Source organism: Coffea arabica, chromosome 10c (assembly GCF_036785885.1).
Source record: "Coffea arabica cultivar ET-39 chromosome 10c, Coffea Arabica ET-39 HiFi, whole genome shotgun sequence".
In the NCBI taxonomy this organism is placed as follows: domain Eukaryota; kingdom Viridiplantae; phylum Streptophyta; class Magnoliopsida; order Gentianales; family Rubiaceae; genus Coffea; species Coffea arabica.
This window is the reverse complement of record NC_092329.1, coordinates 50,025,336-50,051,219: the sequence shown is the minus strand read 5'-3', so window position 1 is coordinate 50,051,219 and position 25,884 is coordinate 50,025,336. Positions and strand designations below refer to the sequence as shown.

At 37.0% G+C, this 25,884-nt stretch overlaps 3 protein-coding genes and 2 pseudogenes across 6 annotated transcripts; 2 read left to right on the top strand and 3 right to left on the bottom strand.

The window, feature by feature from the left end:
* Positions 1 to 1,714: 1,714 nt before the first annotated feature.
* LOC113715144 (uncharacterized) lies at positions 1,715 to 8,948 on the bottom strand. Of its 2 annotated transcripts, XM_027239360.2 has the most exons (5): positions 8,795 to 8,948; positions 7,947 to 8,158; positions 7,298 to 7,460; positions 4,134 to 7,194; positions 1,715 to 4,032 (listed from the first exon to the last, which is right to left on the bottom strand). In XM_027239360.2, the coding sequence occupies exons 4-5, from the start codon at positions 4,240 to 4,242 to the stop codon at positions 1,802 to 1,804; spliced, it is 2,340 nt and encodes a 779-aa protein (XP_027095161.2). In that variant the 5' UTR covers positions 4,243 to 7,194; positions 7,298 to 7,460; positions 7,947 to 8,158; positions 8,795 to 8,948; the 3' UTR covers positions 1,715 to 1,801. The 2 variants fall into 2 exon arrangements, with proteins under 2 accessions (XP_027095161.2, XP_071925044.1); XM_072068943.1 differs by having other exon boundaries at positions 4,134 to 7,460.
* On the bottom strand, positions 6,974 to 8,831 carry LOC140004303 (uncharacterized). Its single transcript, XM_072068829.1, has 5 exons — positions 8,795 to 8,831; positions 7,947 to 8,158; positions 7,535 to 7,690; positions 7,298 to 7,460; positions 6,974 to 7,194 (listed from the first exon to the last, which is right to left on the bottom strand). Exons 1-5 carry the CDS (start codon positions 8,829 to 8,831, stop codon positions 6,974 to 6,976), a joined length of 789 nt encoding a protein of 262 aa, XP_071924930.1.
* Positions 8,949 to 10,940: 1,992 nt separating the features above from the next.
* Positions 10,941 to 13,555, top strand: LOC113714188 (disease resistance protein Roq1-like; annotated as a pseudogene).
* A 1,374-nt stretch (positions 13,556 to 14,929) lies between these two features.
* Positions 14,930 to 20,014, top strand: LOC113714552 (SUN domain-containing protein 4-like; annotated as a pseudogene).
* A 681-nt stretch (positions 20,015 to 20,695) lies between these two features.
* Positions 20,696 to 23,654, bottom strand: LOC113715048 (uncharacterized). 3 transcript variants are annotated; one of them, XM_072068310.1, is made up of 5 exons: positions 23,297 to 23,654; positions 22,606 to 22,696; positions 22,284 to 22,411; positions 21,954 to 22,139; positions 20,696 to 21,488 (listed from the first exon to the last, which is right to left on the bottom strand). In XM_072068310.1, exons 2-5 carry the CDS (start codon positions 22,649 to 22,651, stop codon positions 21,117 to 21,119), a joined length of 732 nt encoding a protein of 243 aa, XP_071924411.1. In that variant the 5' UTR covers positions 22,652 to 22,696; positions 23,297 to 23,654; the 3' UTR covers positions 20,696 to 21,116. The 3 variants fall into 3 exon arrangements, with proteins under 3 accessions (XP_071924411.1, XP_071924412.1, XP_071924410.1); XM_072068311.1 differs by having other exon boundaries at positions 23,301 to 23,654; XM_072068309.1 differs by having other exon boundaries at positions 23,359 to 23,654.
* Positions 23,655 to 25,884: the final 2,230 nt, after the last annotated feature.

Sequence of the window (25,884 nt, the reverse complement as noted above, 5' to 3'; positions counted from 1 at the left end):
CTTCCCTCCCAGTTCATCAGAATGATATGTTACTTCCTTATGTAAACATCTATCAATAAATTTGCATTAAAAAAATTTCTGGACATGCAGAAGAAGTCAATAGTATTAGTAATACTACAGAAGGTAATCAAATTCAAAGTGGAGCAGCTTTTAACTAAGATAAAGATCATACATAGAACTACCGAAAGTCATTCTTAGTAAATGCATTCATTTACATCAGGTAGTTGAATTACTATCCAGACATACACGTTTAGAAGTTGACATTTGTGTCAAGATTGATCAAAAGAGTTCATAATTCATAATTACGCTGAATTGTTAAGTCAATATGAAGTGACCCAAAGGCATAACTACTAATCAAAGAGTTTTTGGTACCTGAAAGATTACAATATTCTTGTATTAAGAGGCTCTCTAAACAGGAATTTAGTACAGCTTTCTCCTGCATAATTTCCCAAAAGGAAAGTTTCAAACAATAATACTATTATAATACAAAATGAGCATGAAGAACTTCATATTGCAAAGTCCTTTAAAGATACAGAGCTTTACCAAGCCCTGAGATACAGGGCTTCACATGTCTTACATTGAATCTGACATTCACCGTGTTCTACACACTCTTATCTTTTGCTTCACGTGTCTTATATTTGTCTGTTCATGCATATGGGGTTGGGATCTAGCGGTAGGTTGATTTTGATAGCCTCATTAGTCACTCGTCAATTTAGAGTTTGTGACTAGCTCCATCAGAATAATAATTCGTGTTGAATATGTGTCCTGTTTCAAGAAAATGTAATACAAATAAGAAATCAAATGTAGGCTCCTTTCGTAATTTGTCTTCAGATGTAAATGGAATATCAATTATGTGATGTAAACAGGTAACCTATTGTAGTATTCGTGGCTTATTGGGAGCTTGTTCTATTTTAGCATCATTTTCATAGTTAGGTTTATGATAGTATGAGTTTTCGAAACTAAAAGCAGTTAAACCATATATGGAGATGGAAAAAGTGCAAGTAAACGTGGAATTTACAGCACTTACAGATGTTAAATTTCCTGTGTGCCAAACTTCTGAATTAGCTCATGACAGGATCATCCTCAGATGGTACCATACAACTCTACTCACATGTAGGATCTACATTCATGAGACATGAAATGGGTCACCGCTTAGTTAAATTTTAAAATTTGAAAGTAATCTAAGCATCTCTGAACTGCTTCATCTCATTTAATATGTACATCTATTTGTGCTCTAGATGAAGAACTTAAAAATACTATAAGAGTCACAAAGACGAGAAACATATTCAGATCTAAATTCACCAGAAGCTTTGCTCCATTATTGAATCCATCTGGCAGTTCTATCTACACAATTAAAATCAGCAAGAAATTTTAACAGACAATGAACGCAAAAGGGAAACAATTTTTTTTAAATAAAGGGAAACAAATATAAATTCTGAAAATACTTAACTACATGAAAAGAGGATTTCAGGAGAAGAAAACGAGGAAGTGGCAAGGAGGTGGGTGCTGTCAGCTATTTTCTGAAGCCTACTGCTTTTTCTGCAGTTGAAGTTTAAGCAGTAGCATTCAAGAGTTTCATGCAATATAACATCCCCAGTATTGGATATTAGCACCAAATATCTTCCAAATAGTAAGTACAAGATTATTAGAACAATACCTAAGCAAGTACCAATATCATCTTCATGCATGCAAAGCCAAGATAGTTCTCAACGAGTACCAAAAAGAGCCTGAACAAGTGAATTTGCAGGAAGGCATTTTGAAGTACCGCTAAAGCTTTATTTGATGCATGTGATGAAATAAATCATCCAACATCAAGAAGAGTACACTCAATACTATTTAAACAGGAAAGCTCCATAATCTGTGTTGTTAAAATCTGTAATGCCCTATACATCTCTGCTGTTTTTGGCCATGAATAATCATCAGATTGAAAGACCGATATCTGGCATTGATCCTCAATCCAGCTGCATCCTGGCTCCTTTTCAATGCCATTCTGATTCAAGAAATTTCTAACTCTATCGACCTCATCCCACCTCCCTGACTGAGCATAAACATTTGAGAGAAGCACTAAACTTGATGTTTTATGAGGTTCAATTTCAAAAAGCTTCCTAGCAGCAAAATCAGCAAGCATCACATTTTTATGCAAGCGACAAGCCCCAAGAAGAGCACCCCATATTCCTGCAGTGGCTTGGACCTTCATTTTCCTGACTAACTCAAAGGCTTCCTCTAACCTTCCTGCTCTGCCAAGCATATCGACCATGCAAGTATAATGTTCAGCCAAAGGTTCAATGCCATACTTCTGCGTCATGCAATTGAACAAGGTTAGACCTGCAGAAACTAAGCCTGCATGATTACATGCAGAAAGAACCCCAACAAAAGTAACTTGATCAGGATTGACAGCATATCCTTCCATTTCTTGGAAAAGTTTGAATGCCTCTATCCCATATCCATTTAGAGCATAGCCCGCTATCAAAGAATTCCAGGATACCACGTCAAGGTTATCAACATCACTGAATACATCTCTGGCACTCAAGATACTTCCACACTTGGCATACATCGTAATTAGAGCATTACTGACAAGCATATCTTTCATATAACCATTTTTCACCACAATGTGATGAAGTTGCTGCCCAAATTGCTCAGCTGCAAGACTCGCACAGACCCTTAGGCCAGAAGCAAAAGTAGATTGATCAGGCTTCTTTCCATCACGAATCATGAGTAAAATACTCTTGAGTGCATCCATGTATAACCCATTTTGTGCATAACCTGAAATTATGGAATTCCAAGAAACTACATTCTTTTCCTCAATTTGCTCAAGCAACTCAAGTGCTCTCTCCATTTTTCCTACTTGAGCATAGCCCGCAATCATGGTGTTCCAAGTATCTATTTTCTTTGGGGCCATATTTTGAAATAGATCGAAAGCTTCATCCATTCTTCCATGTTGAGCATATCCCGCGATCATCGTGTTCCAACAGACAGTGTCACGTTTCCTCATGCGATCAAAAATTTGACGGGCGTCATCCATCCTATTGTTCTGAATAAAGCCAAGTATCATGGCTGTTTGTGACCCTACATTTTCATAAGGCATTCTATCCAACAATTTCTTTGCTTCTTCAAGCTGACCAATTCGGACATGACCACTGATGATGGTAGTCCATGATATAGCATCCTTCTCTGGCATCTCATTAAATAACTCTACTGCCTTGTCAACCTTGCAATTCTGAATGTATGCAGCCAACATCACATTCCAAGCAACAACATTTCTCTCCGTCATGTTGTTAAAGAATCCCTCTGCCTCTGAAAGGTGGCCATGCCTTGCTAAGCCACTCAACATTGTGGCCCAAGAAACAACACTTGGATTGGGAATCCTTTCAAAAAACTCCCTAGCAGCATGCAGATCACCAGCTTGCGTGTACCCTTCTAACACCAAATTCCACGAAACCCAATCCTTTTCTTCCATCACTTCGAAAAACTTAGCAGCCAAACACATTTGCCCGCTACGGGTATATCCGGAGAGCATTGTATTCCACGAAACCAAGTTCCTCACTGGCATTTCATTGAACAATTTCCTACCATCGCTGAGCATCCCATTCTTGACATACCCTGTAATCAGTGCATTCCAACACGCTGCACAACTCTTATCGGGCATCGAATCAAATATTCGCCTTGCTTTTTCTACGAAACCGCTACGTGCATAACAAGTAATCATGAGACTGTAAGTAAAAGAGTCCCTTCGACGCATTTTATCAAATAAGTCAGCTGCTTCTTTAAAATAGTCATTATACAAGTAACCGCTCATCATTGTGTTCCAGGAAATCAAGTTCTTAAATGGCATTCGATTAAATAGAGCACAAGCCTCACTGATTCTTCCATTCTTAGCATAGGCGGAGATCATCGAGTTGTAAGTGACAGCGTTGGGATGTGCTATTGCGTTGAATACTCTGACGGCCTCATCAATGTCACCTCTTTTGGCTAGCTGGGTTATCTTTAAATTCAGCTGAAAGACATCCTGTTGACCTCTTCTATTCAGATGACCTGCTACAGAATGCAGCCTTGCCTTCATCATATCAGCTCAATCAAGCGTAAAAAAGATCATCAAGCTTAGAGATATTCTGTTGTTTCTTGAGAGACACTACCTGCTATTGCATCATTTGTGCTTTTGTGCGGAATCGCTCGGTTGAAGCCTGGGATGGCAGCGGGTCGCATGTCCTTAAAACATTCCTCGTCAAACTCAAACCCATACATCTAAATTTTTTTACCAATCACGTCGGGTAACTTTACAGATTTTAACTTTCATTGCCAAACTCTCTCGCTCTCGAGTTTGCATTATTGATGGGCTATCCTCTCCCGGCTAATTTGAACAATTGAGAAAAAGGTAATTAACTATTATCAAATTAAAATTAAAACATACATAATATTTAATCAACACATTAAATTGAATTCTTAAATTTTGGTAGGGTCATATATATAACCTACGTGAGAGTAACCTACATGAAAATGCCATCATACATACGCAACATACATTCAAAGATGTTAGTGTGAAAAAAAAAAATCACTCAAAGATGTTAGTGTTAAAAAAAAAAAAAATCACTGCATACATTCAAAGCTATTAATATAAAAAGATCATTAAGTGTCTGTGTAGAAAAGATTGCTACTATATCTGCGTGTATTTATGTCGAGTTTCAAGTTTTTAGAGTTCTCTTATCAAACTCTATCGGATTATCCATCGAATACCTCTCATCAATATCAAATCCTAACGGATTACCCATCGATCGTCTAATCGAATTAATTATCGGACAAGTATCAAATATTACCCTACCCATTGCCACCTCTACCTGAATATTGGGTATTGCCCTTTATTATTTTATTTTTGAATTGAGCATTAGTAACAACCACCCGTTTAGTTCTCACTTAGAAATAAAGATAGTAAACGTGTGCTTAATTGTATTCAGTTAGCATATAAAAACATTTTCCTGCGAGCGAAGCTATTGCTTTGAAATAGATTGAGGTCAGAATCTCTCTGAGAACTTTCTTTCTCATTTTTGTATCTTAAATCTCATCCCTTCCTATTAGGAAAATTTTAAAAAAAAAAAAAGCAAGTGCTTTGTTTAGTTTGTACAAGCGATACGTTTTCGGTCCTGTCAGGGCATAAAATTTGATTTTGTATGGTACACGGGGGCTGTACCATTGAAGATGGAAAGTGTCGATGCGGCTGATAAAAAGGTTACGGAAATCACTGATGATGATCGAGTCCATAGACACAGGAACATGTTTTACATTACGGTTCCTCCTCCCGCGTCCAATAGGATATGTCGCGTTCACTCTCGCAACAACCACGCCCAGTTCTTCAGTTGATAATTTTTACTCGCGTTCATTAAGAGAATTTCTCTTTGTAATTATGAGTTCTCAGTTTTTACCCCATACACTTCCATATTTCCCCAATTTCATATTATCCCATCTCTAAATTGTAGAAGAATTTGTGTCCTTTTTTTTTCTTTTTAACCATAGTATTTTATTTTGCCTGCATCAGAATTCAGACCCTGGAATATCAAAAAACTGACCCGGCAAATTATGGAAACCTGGTGGAACCAACTAGCTACGATTGCATTAGACCACTAATCCCCTGCTGAGCAACGTTAGCAAGCACATGATTTTTAAGAGCACAAGCAATTATTTCTGTAATTTTCTCTACAATGAGAACCATGGACATCATCTTACATCACAAAAGTTGCTCCTCCATTCGTCTGACTCCACAACATGAAAAGAAAGTCGAAGGAAGGGGCAGGGGTAGGGCAAGAACAAAAGCGCAAGGAATGCAGTGAGAAACGGGAAAACATATTGCAAGTGCATGCTTTAAATTATCAGTTGTTATTCGCTATGGCCAGTACAAGAGCAAGCCTCAACTATTTTCATGACAAATACAGGCCTCTTGCAAGGAGCAGACTAGAAAATCCTGCTCTACTGAAGCCAAACCAAGATTTGACTGCAAGCCTATAAAACAACGTATAATTAAAAAGTTCCAAAAATCTTTCCCATTTGCCAAAACAAACAGATTGGTAATTTTACTTTTACAAGCCCCAAAACAACCAAAAGCAATGAAGCTTCTTATACAGCACGCAGCTACACAATCAAACGACGAGATAGATATCACAGATTCCCGAGACCAAATCAGAATGAAAACGTAAAGCAGTTACCAAGAAACAGAATCCTAGTAAACCAACTGATCTCGACATGTTGCACACATGAACAAATGCATACTGAACAATCTAATTGTACATGATAGGAACAATGCTCGTCTGCTCAACTCTGCTCTTTTCCCATACTTGAAAATAATACATTAATTTCTGGAGTGATTCAGCCAAAAAATAGTACCTTGGATTTCCAGTTAATGCAACAGATCACAAGTTCTACGGAGAATAAACTTATCAGGTACGCCATATGGTACCTGACACTCATCCCCAGCTTTACACTTGAAAAGGAATTTGTGCGTGCTTGTTCCACAAAAGTTGCTCCATTAAGGAGAATCACTAAATGAGAGGGAAAATCTTTTCCAAATCTAAAGGGCATATCTCCAGAGTAATATAATCAGACTTTTAAAAAAAAAAATATGCCATATATGTTAAGCTATCATACAGGATAACAGCAAATTACAGTTCAGAAATAAAAAAGAATAAAACAGAAGAGAATAAGTCATCCATTGAATGATTACAACTGATTATCACTACTAGGATCTCCAATTTCAAAGTACAAACATAGAAATGACCTCGTTGCTACAACAACATAAAGTTCCAAGAAATTCAGGTTTCACAAGTGCAAAGGTAAAACACAAACACCATAGATGCAGATACACACAAATGCTAAAATCATAAACATGAGCTATACATATACAACCTTCTACTTTGCTACCCGAATTATCATAGCTGCAACATTGCTTCATACCTGAAAAGTTATAGTTGGTATCCACCTATCTTATAAATCAATACGTGGCATAATAACTGGTAGAATCACGTGTATCATATCGGCCCAACCTAGAGCGATTAATATTATCCAATGCTGCCCCAAACACTCTTCGACTGTAATCATAATTGTTGCTGTTATAATGTGATCTATATCCATTAGAATGCTCATAATCATTGTTGTCATAATTGGATCTATACCCATTTGGCTGGTTTACAGACACACCAGGAGTGACACGCACTGAATAAGAAAGCAAATTTTGTTAAACACAAAAACAGAAGAAGTTGTAAATATTAAATACGAGGGTTTCTAAACGCAATGATGTCTTGAAAGTATGCATCACCTTGTGAATAGTTTACTTGGTGATCTTGAAACCTGCATGATGTTGATAACCTCATGGAATCTGGAGAAACGCCCGTTTCGTTATACGCTACAGGGTGAGGCCTCGGTTTGTGAGAGGAACTTACCGTAGGCAAGTTCATTGAGGGCTTGTCTTGCCCAGAAATCTGTTTTCAATGTCCAAATATTACTATACTTTCTATGCAAGCTGGAAAAATCATGCCTCCTCAATACAATTTACAAATGTCAGCCTACACCAGTTGTGTAAGGGTCCATAAGCTAATTCAGTTGTTGCCTCTTCAAGAGAAGATGTAAGCGGAAGCTCCACAAACCCCTCCTCAGGAGGAGCAACAAATTTAACCGTCTCATGGAGTCCCACAGAGAAACCAGTCGCAGGCTGACTTGGAGGCCAATGTTGAAGAGTTAAAACAAAACAAAACAAAAACAAGAGAGAGAGAGGGAGAGAGAGAGATAGAGAGAGAGAGAGAGAACGAATAGCAGTACCATATGAAATGTAGCAAAAAGTTACCACATCATACAGCAAATTGAGTCAAACATAAGACCCAAACTTGGGGAAAAAAACAAAAAAAGATGGAGTAATATAGTGTATAAGGTAAAACTTACAAGATGAATCACAAAGAACAAAGACATACCGCAAATTTCAATGTTCTTTTGTAAAGGGTTACAAGGCCAGAAAAAAGCTTGACAGCATAGTCTGCTACCTCTTCTGTTTCATATTGTGCAAATGCAAAACCTTTCGGCTTCTCAGTTTCTTTATCCCGAGGAATGTACAAGCCCACCACCCGACCAGCTTGAATCAGGATGTCATACAGTACCCTATCACTTACCCTCTCATCTAGATTGCCTGCAACAGGCATAACCAAAAGGCATTAGATACATCCAAATTTGAGTAACCTACCATGACAAATGCGGTCTGTCAAGATAACCTAAATCACTGTGCATTTCCATTGTCCGATTACGTACGAGTTCTATATAACCAGAACTCAAGTACAATGATGTCTATTCTTTTAAATCTTAACAACAAACACTGGCTCATTTTCGGCGAAAATAAATTTTACACCTCATAACGCAATAGATAAATTTTTAAGCACCATACAACATCATCATTATAATTTATGGCTATATTGAAAAGGCTGAAACCCTAGCAAATTCTAACACGAGACGTAATAGCCAAAAAGGAAAAAAAGACAATCAACAATCATACTTTTGCCCCAAAATCAGCTTAATCAAAATGTCGAATGAGAAGCCCACGACACGACAAATCGCAAGTCGCGGAAAGGAAAGGCAAAAAAGCCCTATCCTATGGATAAGCAGGAAGGAGTAGAAAACCAAAAAGCCTTTCATGTTAACTTAGGGCAAAAGGAAACAGAATTATTTAATCCACCATTACTCAACACGCTAAAATAGAATTCTGTGAAGTTCAGGGAAAAAGAAGAAAAACAGAAAAGGCATCCGCAGAACCAGAAGAAAAGAAGCTTACCGACGTAAACCGTGCAATTGGGATTCTCAGCCGCCATGAGCGATTAATTGATTTCTGGATGTTGTTAGAGCAAGTTGCCAGAACCCTAATTCTTTTAAGGACGGCAGGTACCAGGTTTATTTTCGAGATCCTTTCGGATTACTATTATATTTAGGGTTAATCATATTTTATCCCCTTAAAGAATACCCCATTTTTCAGTTTACCCCCTAACCTTTAATTTTGCTCACTTAACCCACTTTAGGGCAAAATTGCCCTTGCATTATTTTGACTTTTCATTTACCTTATTTTTCTTTCTTTTATTTCTTTTTCTCTTTCTTCTTTATTTAACTAGTTTTGTACCCGTTCGTTGAATGGGAATCGTCTAAAAGAAATAAACTATTTAATCAATTTTATAAAAATATCGATATAAAATACAAATTTAATATATAATGTATTATAACTTGTCTTAAGTATATTGCTATGTGCGCATTGTAATATAAAGTATTCTTATAATATAAATTTGAACATCTAATTTAGTGAATAATAATTCAAAAATGGAAAAAATAACATTCAATAATACCATAACATTCAAAAATATCAAGGTTGTGTTCTATTATTTTTTCAGCCTCTTAATCAAATATAACAAACCAAGCACTACTGGTTGCATCATTTGTCAAGACTTTTAACATATACCTGTATAAATACACATAGTCTAAAAGTTATGTTTATGTAGATATTGTAGCAATTAAAATGACAAAAAGGTAAACACCTACGACATACCTCAATTTAGGATACTCCACATCTTGATTGCAAGCATTACACAATTTAGGATACTCCATATTTTTCTTACAATACATGGCCTTGGATGTCGACTACTGACAACATTTGAGAATACTCGTTGGATGTCGACTACTGACAGCATTGATAGTGGTAGCTAATATTATGAATGTGGATAGAATTTGTTTCTAAACTTCTTGATTATGGGAGCAAGGAATTGATATATTCTGCAAAGCACTTTCATGGCGCTATTTATGAAGCATAGACTATAAGTGTATATAGCCAATAGTTGCCGGAAGTTCATGTTGTTTAAGTGATTAGGTTCCTAACCTCTCTTCTATTTAAACTATGTTGGTAAGACATAAGGTTAGATACTTTTTAAAAAAACCTTGTGAAACCATTCTCAAGTGAATTAATTAAGTAAACGGCCAGAGTCTTTTAATTAACTAATGAATTTGCAGATATATATAATAGAAATAGCATTACTTTTCGGTGCCTTTTGTTTTTGATTGTTTTTCCTAAAGGCAAATTAACAAGCATCTTAGCATATGATCACAAAAATCAATTAACAAACATGTTAGCAAGAATCCTACAAAATTAACGATCAAAGTACTTGTTTAAATTATATATCTTCATACAAAACAAACAGAAAATAAAACAAAAAAAACAAAATTCAAGATATGTTACTAAACTTTTACAATTGAAGATCAACATGCCTTTTTAAAAAATATATATGTATTGAAAGAAGATGTACCTGATAATCAAGAGGAATGGAAGTGTAGGCATAAGAAATAATAATTGATAAGGCTATAAAGAGATATTGATAAGAACATTAAAAGTAAGTTTATCTTGATTTAATTTGTTTAAAGTACATAACTTTGGATAGGAAATAAGAATCCTATAATATTAAGAATTCTTATAGGAAATAAAAATTAATATTAATCTAAACAAAAAAGAAGCAAGCCACGTAGGAAATTACTTGACGTCTTGTTAAGCCACGTAAGAAAGAGAAAACATTAAGGGATAAGAATGAGAATACGATTTTATTATATATATATATATATATGTGATTCTTTCTCTTTCCCATAAAAATTTTCACGTTAATGATTGAAATTAAAAAAGAGAAATTGCAGAGATCTATCTTCTCCTTAAATGATTAAAAAAATATTCAAATCACTTTCCTAAAATACAATTTTTTAGTCTTTCAGTTCTTTTAATTTTGGGTTTTCCTCTTTCCTTTCTAGTTTCTCATTTTATTCTCAAGAAAATATCATAAGATGAAATTGTTTTCCTTTCTTTTATTTTTTTTTCTCTTTCTTCTCTCTTTTATCCTTCCTAATAGAAATTCCATTTCAACGAAAATTTTTGTTTTGAGTTTGTAATTGCATATTTCTGGGTGAAGGTTTTAAAATGTATCAAAAACTAGTTTTAATGTTTTGTATGATGCCACGTGTCACAAATTTCAATTGATGATTATTAATCGGATCACAATTTCATTTTAAGATATTTTCTTGGGAATAAAATAAGAAACTAGAAAGGAAAGAGGAAAATACAAAATTTATATCACAATGGCATGGCGTGTGATTGACAATGGATCACAAGCAATTTATTTGTTGCATAAGGAAAATTTTTTATTCATATATACAATTTCCTAAGATTTTTTTATTAAAGCTAAACAATGGAATGAATTTTTCAATTCTCTATAAGAAGGAATATGTGGTTAGAATTTGTAAAGTAAAGGTAGAGGAAAGCAAGACAATATTCCAAAGTTGGAAAATATTATGATATGTTAAACAAACACCAGAAAATGAAGTTGGGAAATATTTTCGATAGGCTAACCAAATACCTGAAAATGATGAAAAAGAAATAATTTTCCTGAAAAAGCACTTCCATAGAAAATATTTTCCCAAGGAAAACATTTACTCCTAATCAAACGGACCCCTAAATGGTAAATGCAACCAATTGTGCGCGTCATCTTAGCAAAGCCAGAGGCGGAGTGGGTTGATTCTTCTTAATATATATACTTGCATAGAGGCCCCCTTAGCAGCTGCTCAGGTTGTTGAATGCACCTCAATGGCAGTTTCCGTCGTCTTTCTTCGTTGACGTGTACTACCAGTATTATGCTACCTTCTCTTGTTCCTGTTCTCCAGCCGTTAGAAGGGAAGGAAGTTGTGTATTGACTAATAAATTGAGGATACTAATTAGTATTAAATTGGCTTTCGGGCAAAGAGATTATCGACGGAATATTCCTGCTGCACTCTTATTAGTATCAATAGTTTGTTATTCATTTAGACCTGATAGACCATGGATGCAGTAAACGATAGAGAGAGCGAGATTGCACTGGTGGTCTCTAGCGCCTCAAATCATCATGATAATAGGTGGATTGACATCTCATCATCATCGTCTTCTTCTTCGACAACATGGACCTATGACGTCTTTCTAAGTTTCAGAGGCGAAGATACTCGCAGAACTTTTGTAGCCCATCTCTTCCGAGCCCTTTGCAGTAAAGGCATCTATACTTACAAAGATGATCAGAGATTGGAGAAGGGCAAGTCGATTTCACCCGAACTCTTGCAAGCAATCCAAGAATCATTGTTTTCAATCGTAATATTCTCCAAGGGCTATGCATCCTCGACGTGGTGCTTGGAGGAACTTGTAAAGATCACCGAATGTCATGAGACCATTGGACAATCTGTGTTGCCAATATTCTACGACGCCGATCCGTCAGACGTACGCAAGCAGAGGAATAGCTTCGCCGATGCATTTGCGAAACACGACAGAGACCATAGCCCGGAGAAGGTGCAGAAGTGGAAGGAAGCTTTGTCTCAAGCAGCCGGCATATCAGGCTGACACTCTTGTAATTTCGCAGATGAGTAAGTACTACCAGCTAGCTTCATGGTTGCCCTTACTTTCTGGTTTCAGCTTGTTATAGATTGAGAAAAATGATTTTGTAGTGAAGGACAGTTCTTAGACAAAATAACTAATACTTAATGTCGTGCTTGGACATTTTGATCAATCAACAGCGATGAGTTCATCGAGAAATTTGTTCAAGACCTGCATAGTCAGTTGCGCCAGTTTGAACTACCACCTGGCGAACACAATCTGGTGGGAGTAGGATCTCATATGGAGGAAGTCATTTCGTTGATGGATTTGAGAAGTCCCGAAGTCCGCAGGGTGGGAATCCACGGGAAGGCGGGAATAGGCAAGACAACTATTGCCAGAGGTCTTTTTGACAGATTTTCTGATAAGTATGAAGCTGCTTGTTTTCTGGATGATGTTGGCCAAATTTCCAAGAAACACGGAGTGGATTATTTACAAGAAATCCTCCTCTCCGAGATGCTCAAGCTAAGAAACGTCAAGATAAGAAGCACGAGCGAAGGGCTGAGTATGATGGCACGCCGGTTTCGACACCTGAGGACCCTGATGGTTCTTGATGCTGTGGACCATGCAAACCAGTTGGAGGCCTTGGCAGGAAAACGCAACTGGTTTGGTGGCGGGAGTAGAATTGTCATAACAGCAAGAGATGAAGAGTTGGAGTCTAAATATGGAGCTGATGGTACGTATAAGGTGTACGGATTGTCCTACAACCAAGCTAAACAGCTCTTCAGTCTCCACGCATTTGGGAGCAGAACTCCTGGAGCTTTCAGAAAGCACTTGGTTGGTCCAATTTGTAGTATTTGCAGACTCCCCTCGTCTATTAAAGCCTGGGCTTCTTTGGTCCGCGGTCGAGATATAGCCTGGAGGGAGGTTTTTGCAACGTTCAAACCAATTGGTTTCATTTTGTACTGTTGTTTCGTCGCTGCCCTACTGATAGGGTTCATTATTGTTGCCACAATAGTCGCCAAGGGGTTCGCTAGCGGACCTGATTTTCGCGACTTTCCTAGATTTCCACCATTTCCTAAGAATCCCTAAGGCGATTGCAGGAGCTCCCTAGTTTCCACCATTACTTTTCAAACTGAACTGCGCAACTCTTATGTAACATATTTGTTGATTGATTGTTTTGCATCGCAGAGTTTGGCCGTCTTTTTGGTGTTTGTTTATTTGGATTTTGGTGCAACAGTCATTGGTACTAAGTAGTACTACCAACTAAATTGCTTCTGAGATTCAACAACTCAAGTTTCAAGTTCAGCAGTAGCAAGAATGTCCGTTTTCTGAAACTCATTGTTTTGTCGCTCTCTATCTGAATGACTCCCCCCCCCCCCCGCGGGGGAAGAGAAGAAAAGAAAACTTAGAAAAGAGAAACAAGAGTTTGGAATAGGTAATTCTGCATAGAACTGTTTATAAACTATCCACTGAACTCTAACACCATTTTCTGCACATTATCCACTAAATACCAAGACGATCATCTGTCCATAGGCATGCGTCAAGAATTCATGATATGCCGTTCAAGAAAAGGCAGGCAATTCAATCAAGTTAAATAACTTATCCACAATGCTATTATATGATATTTTCCCAAAAAAAAAAAAATTGAATTGTACTGCGTTGACTTTGGAAACATCTAATGTCAACAACAGTCTAATCTACTACTGCTATGTTATGGAGGAAGAGAGTAGACGGATCTTTTCTAACAGAAGGAAGCATATTACTATATGTTTTTCCTTAATGCATCAAATGGGATCTACGGAACAGCATCAAGATGCCCTCCCCTGGTTAATTCCAGAATATTACGTACTGCCTGCATCTGCATGATTTTTCTTTTCTTTTTTTTTTTTTTGGTACTTAGAAATTGCTCCCCCAGCTCCCCACGTTGACTTGCAGGATCCAGCTCAGCTTCCAACAGGAGGATGCAACAACACGCATTTGAATTTGCTGAATTGGATCAGATTTTTTTATGACTCAGCTGTGTCTGCCGTCATCGTGGAGTGCGACGTCTGCCGGCCGACCCACAAAAGCCAACACGTGAATCTTTACAGTTTACACCGCCAGTTAAACTTCCATTTTTATTGACCACGTCGGATCATCCACTCACCATGCTCCACGTGGCAGCCAACACGTCAACCCTTGCCACCACCTCCGACCATCGGACAGGTGCGTTTTATCAATCAAAAAAAAAAATTCTTCTTAACCTTTTTATGCTGCCCCTGCACTCCTCGAAATACTAGACCCTTTTTTTTCCAAATTTTATTTAAGCACTGAAAATCCTTCTTGTTAGTAAGTACCATTTCTTCTTTACCACTTTGGTATTCTCGTCGGGGTAATACTTTCATAATACAGCTAATGCGTCTCTCATGGGCCTTCTTGACTTGAGAACATGGCGGGATTTCAGGTGGCTTTTGTCTTTTGCCTTTCTTTTCGGAATTCTTTCTTTTCATATGATAAAACAAAACCTAGCAGCGAACGATTTGCTTGCTCTGCCAATAAATGGAACTAAATTCATGGGTTTTAGCAGTATGAAGAAACGTTTTGCAAAATGTAATGAGGGCATTTGTTTGTTTTGCGACGGACCACAATTGTGTACGACCAGCGGCAGAGTGGTAGAAAATTTGCTCCTTTCCAGGCTTGGACAGCAGCGGCTCCTCTGTCCGTTTCCTCTGCAAAAATTGCCATTACTTCCATAACTAAAATTCAATCCACCATCTATTGTTGGGACCTTTTTCTGGGCAAAAATATAGAGTACCTTCCTAGATCTATCATTATTGTTTTTCTCTCTTTTTTTTTTCTCCTTTTTTGGCCAGCATTTAGGAAAAGCACTGCTACTACTGCTACTTTCACTGGCTGTATACTTCCCATTTTATTGCACTTGCGTGGCGAGGCTTTCAACCGATTTTGGGGGGCGGGGGGTAAAACTTTTATTCACTATTCAATTCTTTTTCAAAACAGTCTCCCTTCAAGAATCATCCGAGAGAGAGAGAGAGAGATCCCACTAGACTAGAGTTTAAAAAAATGCACAGAAGAAGGGACAATCGGCGCTGGCCAGCACACAAAACCGTTATACACTCTTTTCCCTTCCAGGTTAAGATTAAACAAAGAAGAGAAGAAGAATAAGATTAAACCATTACCAGCGGATGGTGGTATAAATGCGAAAGATAGAATTTTTTTTTTTAACACGATTACTGCGGGACTAGTGGTAGGATTTCTATGAGCTTAAGCTAAGGCTTTGCCCCTCCAAATTCCTGGGATTTTGACGCCCCCTTTGTTTCACCGACAATTCAGGTGATTATACTTCTTATCAATTTGCTCTTCTTGGACCAATGAGTTCCACTTTCCAATGTTCGCTCTTTATTGGGAATGCTTATTTTTTATTGATCCAATTACCGAATTGGATTTCTTCAAGAAATTTACTCTTTTTTCTTCTAGCTAATCACACCAGATAAAGATCTCTGCTTCATGCCGTCTGGTGTGCTGATCGATTAGTTTCCGTTTCTCATTCAGTTCTGGAAGAGAATTGAGAGGTCTGATAAGATCTGGGATTTTTCTGCTCATTTAAATTCTGGTGCATTCAATTGTTTTGAATTTGTGGTCGTTTGAGTTGTTGCGAAACTCTGCCATCAGCATCTGGTGAAATTTCGTTTCTTTCTTGTATGTAAAGCGTGACTATACTTGACTTCACTCCTACGGTTATGTTCCCCCCTTTTGATTTCCACTTTCTCTTTTATTTTTTGTTCTTTCACTTTCTCAGACACAAACCGTTGGCTTTTACATCAACGTTGTTCTTTAGCCTCAAGCCAAGATGAATCCATATGGTTTTCTTACCTGAGTAATGTGCTTCTGCATATTCAATCATGTTGAGAGTATAAAAGTTCATTTCTTTTACTACTGCAACGATCATGTGCTTTACAGTGTATAGATAGCATTTCATCTGTTACATTAATATGTTAAAGAATAATTCTTGTGAAATCAAAGCTCCATGATTTATTTGGCATGCGCGATCTTACGCGTTCTTGCTTCTCTTACCTGGCCATTGATGCTCTTTTTTATTCAATTTCACAATTAGACTACATGTTTAGCGTTTGACTGCTTGGTGGAATTGGAGGGTTTAACACAGGCAGTTCTGATTGATACTTATAAGTAGTTGATGTAACGTCTTTTCACTTTGTTGGAGTCATCTTAACTAGTTAGTTGTATGGATGCATAGTATCTGTTACTTAAAGGCTGCCTTTTGTTTGACTTTTTAATTGGTTGACGTTGCTCTTTTCTATCAGCTATGATGGCAAAGTGACTCATGTGATCTGGACATTAAGCTTAGTAAATACAGGTGCTTTTGCTTCTATTAGAGTTGACAAATGTATTTGCATTATGGAATTAAGGGAAAGATCTTTTCTTTCTTGTGTAGGTGGTATTGCATCTGTAGCTTTATATTCGTAATCTGCAGCAGATAAGATTGATGTGCAATGCAGAGATCACGTAGAGCTCTTCTACAACGAAGAGCTTTGGAAAGGGCTATTTGTGGGAGGAATCACTTGTGCAAGGTTTCTGTTTCTGTTTCTGTTTCTGCCGTAGTTGTTCTCTGGGGACTCGTGTTCTTTTTGAACATATGGTTTGGGCAAAGTGATAATTATAAAGGTTAGTTATGATCAGACTTTCTGTTTAAAAATTTCTTCTCTCTCTTTCTTTTTCATTCAATCAAGGGAAAGTTTTTCTATCAATTTCCAAGGGAGAGCAGTTGTAGGGCTCTCAAGAATATGTAATCTCGGTGGTTTATCACCATGGCTCTGGTTATAGAATTTTGACACAGCCATGGTGATCTCCATTTTCATGATTCATGATCAATCTTGTTCCTTAGACCTTGTCTCCTAGTTATTTGCCTGTTTTTGAGTTTGCAGTGATTAGCCTGTGTGAAAAAACATTCAATTGCATCAGTAGACTAATCCTTTTCCTTTATATTAAGGGGCGGCAATTCCCGGGTAAAAGTGATGTACTATTGTTGCATCGTGTGTTAGAGTTCTTGTTAATGCCTGAATAAATTGTTGGGAGACGTTGGTTCATCCCTCTTTCCTGTGTTCATCAACAATTTCTTTCATACTGCTCTCCCCTCCTTAAATAAAATGAACCATCTTGTTTTCTGGTTTGAGTGAGTCAAAGAGATTCTAGTAACCTAAACAGACGCAACACAAGTACAAAGCTAGGGAATCCATGTTTTAAAGAGGAGGAATATCCTGTAACAAAATTGAGATAGCATAAATTGGTTTGTATGAAAATTGCACTTGCCTATGAGCTTGGGTGCTTAAGTTCTGGTCCCTCAGATCACTGTTTCCAGTTATATGGTTTTTGCCTGCTCGCTTTACTAGCTGCTACCTCTAATCTCTTTACTCGTTGTATTTAACTTGTTCCTTTTGGTGGGTGTAGATGGATCCACAGATTTTCCTGTTAGTGTAAGAATCTGGGATGGTGACAAAAGAGAACCTGATGTGGGGCAAAGTTCTGCTTCACCTGATGGCAGGAGTTCGTTAACGGAAACTCCTTCTGTGGACTCTACTGAGGCTTCATGTTCAGAAGCAGCTGGAACTGAAAATGTAAATGGTAAATTAGAAGATTTGTCGAATGATGCGAGTCCAGATTCACGTTTTCAGGAGCAAGGGTTGGGTGGAAAATCAGATCTTGCCACAACTTCAGTAAGAGAAGATTCAATATCAGATAGATTTTCTCTTGCAGTACCTTTAGGACTTGATGAATTCAAAAACAGAGCAATCAGTTCCAGGAGTAGATACATGAGCAGCCATGCTGGGAGCATTAAACATAGAGTTGAGCCTGGAGGGGCCGAGCACAACTATGCTTCCTCATCAAAAGGAGCTAAGGTCTTAGCATCCAACAAGGATGCCTATGGTGCTTCTAATATCTTAAGCAAAGACAAGGACAAGTACCTTCGAAATCCATGCTCTGCTGAGGAAAAATTTGTTGTAATCGAACTCTCAGAAGAAACATTGGTTGACACAGTTGAAATAGCAAATTTTGAGCATCACTCATCCAATTTAAAAGAATTTGAGTTGCTAGGAAGTCAAGTTTATCCAACTGATACATGGACTAAACTCGGAAATTTTACTGCTGGAAACACAAAGCATGCTCACAGTTTTGTTCTTCCAGAGCCAAAATGGGTTAGATACCTAAAATTGAATTTGCTCAGTCATTATGGTTCAGAGTTTTACTGTACGCTCAGTGTTTTCGAAGTGTATGGCATGGATGCTGTTGAGAGGATGCTTGAGGATCTAATATCTGTTCAAGATAAGGTGATTGTGTCTGATGAATCACTTAGCCGAGAGACGCATATGCCCCATCGTCCAGTACCAGCTGAAGGTGACAGTTATCATAACATTGATAGTGAAGTGGAACCTGAACTTGCTGTTGGGCACTCTGACACGAAATGAGTGGTAACAACAATTGATGTTCCAGATCCTGTTGAAGAAATTCGTCAGCATCAGGTTAACAGGATGCCCGGGGACAGTGTTCTCAAGATTCTTATGCAAAAAGTACGCACACTGGATTTGAATTTATCAGTTCTAGAGAGATATCTTGAGGAGCTCAATTTCAGATACAACAAGATCTTTAGAGAATTTGATAGAGAAATGGGAGAAAAAAATGTACTTCTGGAGAACATAAAATCAGACATAAGGAGTTTGCAGGACAGCAAAGAGGCTATGGTTGGTTTTTTTTTTTTTTTTTTTTTAAATTCTTTCTTCTCTTTATGCGTGATTTTAATTGTTGGCAGATATTGACATTCATAAATCTTGCAGAGTAAAGAGGTCAATGATCTTGTGGCTTGGAAATCTTTTGTTTCCATGCAGCTGGATGATATAGTCAGAAGTAATGCTGTCCTCAGGTGGCTTTCTTTCCTTCAGAGTGGGTATTTTGTTTGCACTTCCATGGTTCTGTGGTTAGTTGTCTTTGTCATGCAGTAGGTTTCTCATTCTATAACATGATTGTGTAGTAAATTTGCATCAAAGTTCTATGGGTGTTAGACTTGGTCGGAGAAAATCAGTTGCTGAACTATGTTTTCTTTGTTTCTGACATTCTAATAACAATGATTCAGGACAGAGAGTGAGAGATTTGAATGGTTTAGTCGTAAGCATTGGGAACTGAATCATCTGTATGCCTTCTTCTTCACTCTCTGTCGGTGGTGTTGTGCTCAACTTCTCAGACTTCTGTCTGTGGACTGTCAATAAATGTTCTACTACTCTTTTATACGTGCCGTTTTTGGATTTGATTCTAAGTGTGCATGTGATTGCAGGTTGGAGGTGGAAAAAGTCCGGAGGAATCAAGTACATATGGAGAACAAGGGTATTGTTATTTTTCTTGTATGCTTAACTTTTGGGTTCTTTGCACTTGTGAGGCTGTTTGTAGATATGGCGTTGAGCATGTATAGGTCGCAGAATTCCGGGAAATTTTGGTCATTAGGTTCTTCCTGGTTTCTTCTACTACTGAGCTGCAGCATTACCATTATCCTTCTGTCGTTGTAATCCATATAAAGCACCACCTAATTTTTTCTAAAGAGTGTATATATTAATTATGACACCTCATGCCTTGAGGAAATCCTTGTTCCTCTCCACATTTATTTGTTTATTTAGTTATTTATTGCGAGAGTTCCCCCCTGGTTAGGTTGGGAACTGGCATTATTTTGTCCAAACCTGTGTGTCTGTGGATGGATTCAATGTCTCTCATCAAAAGTTCACTGCTTCTCAAAATCCAATTTTTTTTTTTCGTTGTCCCAGCATCCATGAATAATGATAAGGAACAAATTGTCAGGAAGTCAGCATGTAACTAAGGGCAAGAGGCTTAATTAGTGGAATAGATTCTCACTTTCCAAGCGGACCAGAGAGACAATTATATCATTTTACTGTTTTCATGCACTCTATTTTTGAGATTTTGGTCCATAATTATATTTGACGCGGGATCATAAAATTCTGAGCACCGATTTGTTGCATAGCAAATTAAGAAGAAACTGGCAATTGTTTAATGAGTAATCACAGGCGAAATTGCAGAAAATTTTCTGGCACTAAGAGTTCACATGTACTAACTAGTGTATGTTGACAAAAACGGTTCATGGAAGAATGCTTTGAAGATGATTGCAAATCATTCTCAAATAAGACAGTTGCCTTGTAGGACTTCTGCTTCTCACCCGGTTGAAGATGCCTCCACAAACCAATTGAAAAGCGGGGGAACACCATGACAACTCAAAGTACCCAAAAAAAAAGAAGAAGAAGAAGAAGAAGATGTTGCAAGGCATCCTGAACCCATCATTATTAAAACTTGGCTTCTGTCTTTATGGGAAACAAATATTGTTTCGCTTACACTACAACAGGCCTAAACTGGCAGTACATGATACATCATAAAGAGCAAGGCCAAATTTGGAAAACTAAACCAGGCCTAGGTTCTTTGATCCATAACACACTTATCAGTAAATTAAGGTTCAGTGGATCAAAGACAAGAAACCTATTTGCCTTGTATACAATGGCATGGTACACAGGGTCCATCACTTCCCAGAAAAACACAGAACTCTGATAGTGCAATAATCATCAAAGGCCGTCTCGGTGTCAGCTCTTATAAGCAGGAAATAAATAGCCTTTTCCGGCATCCTCAACTCTGATTTCAATCTAACCTTTGGGTCCACCCACTCCGAAGGAATTTCAGGCTATCAAAAGTCCTCTCGCATATCTGCCTTCCTCTTGGCCTGCATGGCAAGTCGAGCATCTCTCTCCCGCTCAAATTCCCGGTAATCAGTACGTTGCAAGAAAGATACCTTATCCAAATACTGATTCGAGCTCTTTTTGTACGTTTCAAGCTCTTCTTCCAATCCTTTATTTTCTTCCTTGAACTCTCCCCAATCTTTCTTTGTCTTGTCAAGCACACTGAGCTTTTGCTTCTTTTTTATTTGTTCAAGAACAGCATCAACAGCAGAAGCTGGGCCAGTTGAGGCTTTGCCTTTATCAAATGCTTCTTTTGAGCTGGTATCAACGAGTTTCTTGAATTCAATCTCTTCACCAGCAAAGTCTCGCAATTCAGTAACCTGCAGATGCGACGGAGTCTTCATAAAGAATGGCAGTACATAAGCCAAGAATTTGACAGAAGAACCATAACTCTGACAATACAGCTACTCTATTAAGGAGCCAATTCAGTCCACTCCAGTCCAGGATAACTGAAACCCAGAAATGTGCTAACTCATGCAGGTTTTACATGAACAAACCTTTTAATTTCTCCAATTCATCACAGCAATAGAGCTAAATCTTCAACCAGAATTTAGCCAAAAAGCAGCACTACCCAGATTCAGTTTACAGTATACAGTAATCAGGAAAAATCTTAGAAAAGATGATCAATGACACCCATCATGAGGGTACAGAGCTCGGTCAATTAGTTGTAATCAGTGTAGATAAACACGAGCAAAGCATAACATTTTCCCCGCACACATAGCAAGAATCCTTAAAGACAGAAAACTCCACCCAGTAAAGCATTGTGAACAAAATAATGAGCGTACCTCCATTTTCCCTCGGCCCAAAGCTGCTGCAGCTGCGGCATCTTTAACTGCTGAGAGAGCGGCAGCAGCAAGCTTTTTTGCATCGTCACTACTACCATTTTGAGCTACAATGGGACGCTTCCCTGGTGCACCTTCCACAGCTGATGATGTCTTCTTTGGTGCCAATCCAAGGACTTTCATCCAATTCTGGAATACCAAAAGCAAAATAACTGTATCTGGCTCCCAAGGGTTATGCTATATAATTTTTAAATATATATACATATATATATATATATATATATATATATATATATATATATAGATATAGAGGATCCTCAGATCGGATGAGACCTGTGAAGAAGGCTTTGGAGAAATTTTGTTAATACTTGAACTCTGGTTTTTTAAGGTGGATTTGAGAGCCTTCCCAGACGGTCCTTTATTCATCTGCTGCCAGACAGCATCCACCCTGGCTTTCCTTTCTGCCACGGAAACACATATTTTTTTTTTTACATTTTGCATCAGACAAGGTCAATACCCCCTTTTTGGCCAGTGAAAGGAGAACAGTGGGGGAAAAAAAGAGAGAAAAAGCGGGCAGGGAATAAAAGGGAATTCCGACAGAAGATTGGTTTATACAGAAACTTGGCATTGATGGAAAGGCAAACGAGTCTCTTACCAACTTCTTCAGGCAGTGTGTGAGGGAGGAGGAACAGGTGCAACATCTTGATTCGACTCCACTTTCATACCATCCATTATTTCTGGATTAACTGGCAGACAATAATTTCATAAATAAGGATACCAAACTGCGACAACATGTTATACAAAATCCAATACGCAGATAAATTACAAGAACCGAAGAACGTGAGTTATAAACAAGGTATCCAGCTAGTATATCTAAATTGTATCTGTACATTAACATATTCACACACACATAAACAAGAAAAAAATAGAAATCCAAACGAAAGTGGGGATCTTTGCAATATTAACAAGCTACATATAAACAACAAGAAAGTGGGGTGAGACTATTTGGGGGATAGTTTCTAATTCTTGTATCCAATTCAAAGACATATAGTACATAAATATTTTTTTATCATTGCGGCGGGCTCACTACTCGGCTGTTGGCCTTTTTTTTTTTTTTTTTTTGTAATTTGTCAGAAGCATCCCATCGTCAATGGGTATAGCAACTAATTCCAGTTTAACAGAAGGCACAAAAGATTAATTGAAGAATATAAAAAAAAAAAGGCACCAAGAATTAATTGTAAATCCATCTTTCGATAATCCCACAGGAAGGAACGATGCATTAAGTTGAGAACTTCTCTTCTAAAGAGCAATTTTAGAGAACGAACAAAATAAATAAATAAACTTACGAACATTCATGGGCTACCGCAGACCAATGGAGAGAGATGTGGAGAGGGTTATCGGCTTTTACCTTCGGAGTTTGGAGAGGGTTCGGTGACTGGTGGGCAGTGATAAGGGTGGTGGGGATCTTGGCTTACGGAATTTGGCTGCTTTGGAGATTTCTTCTTACAGCTCCTTTCCTTATTTTTTGTATTATTTCGCTTTTATTTTTTATTCCCTCCTTCTGAGTTTTGTGAAGGGGTTTGTTATTTATGGGTAGCGTGAAGAATTGTGTTGTGAAAAGAATCTGTCAGCCACCGGGGAGATATGGTAGGACGCAGCCGGAGGACTTAGCAGCTGCTTCTTCCTCTTCTTCTTCTTCTTCTTCTGTGTCTTCTATATATTTTTTTTTAATATTTTGGGATAATTTCAGAAACCTCCCTTGAGGTTTCTGACACTTTCACTGGCATCCCCTGAGGTTCTCAAAATTTCACTGACCTCCCTTACTTTTGAGTTTTTGGTAACAATGCCGTCCAAATCTGATTACAATATTATTTTCATGTGTGAGAAGGTATTTTTATTCCATGGATGCCCCTTTGGTCCTTGTATTAGTAGAAGATTGAAAGAAAAATAAATTATTAGAATGATTACTAAAGTTGAGGGTTATAAGTGCAATACAAAAAATTGTAAGCACCAGATGTGCCAGGAAAAATGCCGATTTTCATAAATTTTAAGTCAACTAGTAGATTATCTATTTAACATAAAATAAATAACTAATTAAACTAATTAAATGGAAGAAACTCGTAATAGAGGAAACCTATACAAAACGGATATATTATGGGCAATTACCTTTTTTTTTTACTTTCACGTATTTAATTTATGTTAAATACAAAACCTATTAGTTTTCCTTTCGTAAAAATATTAGTATATCACCTTTTAAATTTTACTTACGTTAACTAATTGACAAATGTATCTGCTGGTTGGTAATTACATTTAACTAGAATAACAGAAATTTAATATCTAATGAAGGTGATTAAAAAATTATTACTCCTAGGCGGCAATAGAAGAAGTAATTTGGCGCTAATTTCTGAATGTTAAATTTATGTATTTAACATAAATTAAATATGTGAAAGTTAAAAAAAAAAGAAAAGAAATAGCGCATAACATACCAGCTCTTTATGGGAAATTGACAGGTTTTGTAGTATGTATTGTACCGGCTTTTTATGGGAAACATACCAGCTCTTTATAGGAAAAATTGGTTAAATAGCGGCCAAAGGAAAACTAGTATGTTTTGTATTTAACATAAATTAAATATGTGAAAGTTTAAAAAAAAAAAAAAGAAATAGCGCATAACATACTAGTTATTTATGGGAAACTGACAGGTTTTGTAGTATGTTTTGTATCAGCTCTTTATGGGAAACATACCAGCTCTTTATAGGAAAAAATAGTTAAATAGCGGTCAAAGGAAAGCTAGTATGTTTTGTATTTAACATAAATTAAATATGTCAATTTAATTTATAAAAAAAAAAAAAAGAAATTGCCCATAACGTACCAGTTCTTTACGAGAAACTAACAGGTTTTGTATTTAATGTGCTATTTAACCAATTTTTCATACTTGAACAAATTTACGAAAATTAAAATAACGTATTTGAAAATTGCGTTTTTATTTGGAAGTAAAATACTCATAAATAGCTAGTACTTTATTCATATAATAGAAAAAACTTGTAAAGAACTAGTATATTATGGACAATTTTTTTTATTTTCAAATATTTCATTTATATTAAATACAAAACATGCTAGTTTCCTTTCGTAAAAATTTTGTGTAACGGCTTTTGAATTTTATTTGCAAATATTTATGTATTTAACATAAATTAAATAATTTAGAATAAAATGTTCATAAAACCTGGTACTTGATTCATGTAATAGAGAAAAGCCATAAAGAATTAGTACTTTATGGAATATTTCTTTTTTAAAAAATATTTAATTTATGTTAAATAGATAACCTACTAGCTTTTTTCGTAAGAAATTACTGGAACACTTTTTGAATATTACTTAAACACATTTATATATTCACAACATGCACAAGAATGGCACAAAAATGGTGCCTTACTCCCTAATCTAGCTTTAATTCATGTATTAGCCATCAAGTTTGTGTTATTGTTGTTAAGCTTAATTAATCACTTTAAATGCCTTTTTCTTCAACTAAAGGGTAGTAATAAACCCCAACTTCATAGGATATATTTGTAATTTTGGCCTTCATGATGTCAGCAAAGGGGTCCAATTTAAAAGCAAGGGAGGTCAGTGTAATTTTAAGAACCTCAGGGGGTGCCAGTGAAAGTGTCAGAAACCTCAGGGGAGGTTTCTGAAATTATCCCTAATATTTTTTTTCCCCTGTACAGAAATTGGGTTACTTTACTTAGCAGCTGCAGAGGAGGAGGAGCACGAGGAGTCCTCTTGTGTTGGATGATCTATATATATTTTCTGACTTCTGTTTCTTGCCTGTTTATGGTGAATAAGGCAATCTAGCCCACACCCACTTTCCAGCCCAAGCCTGCTTTTTAAATGATGTCTGAAGAAGCTAAAAAGTATTACTATGGGCAAAACAAAAGTAGCAAGT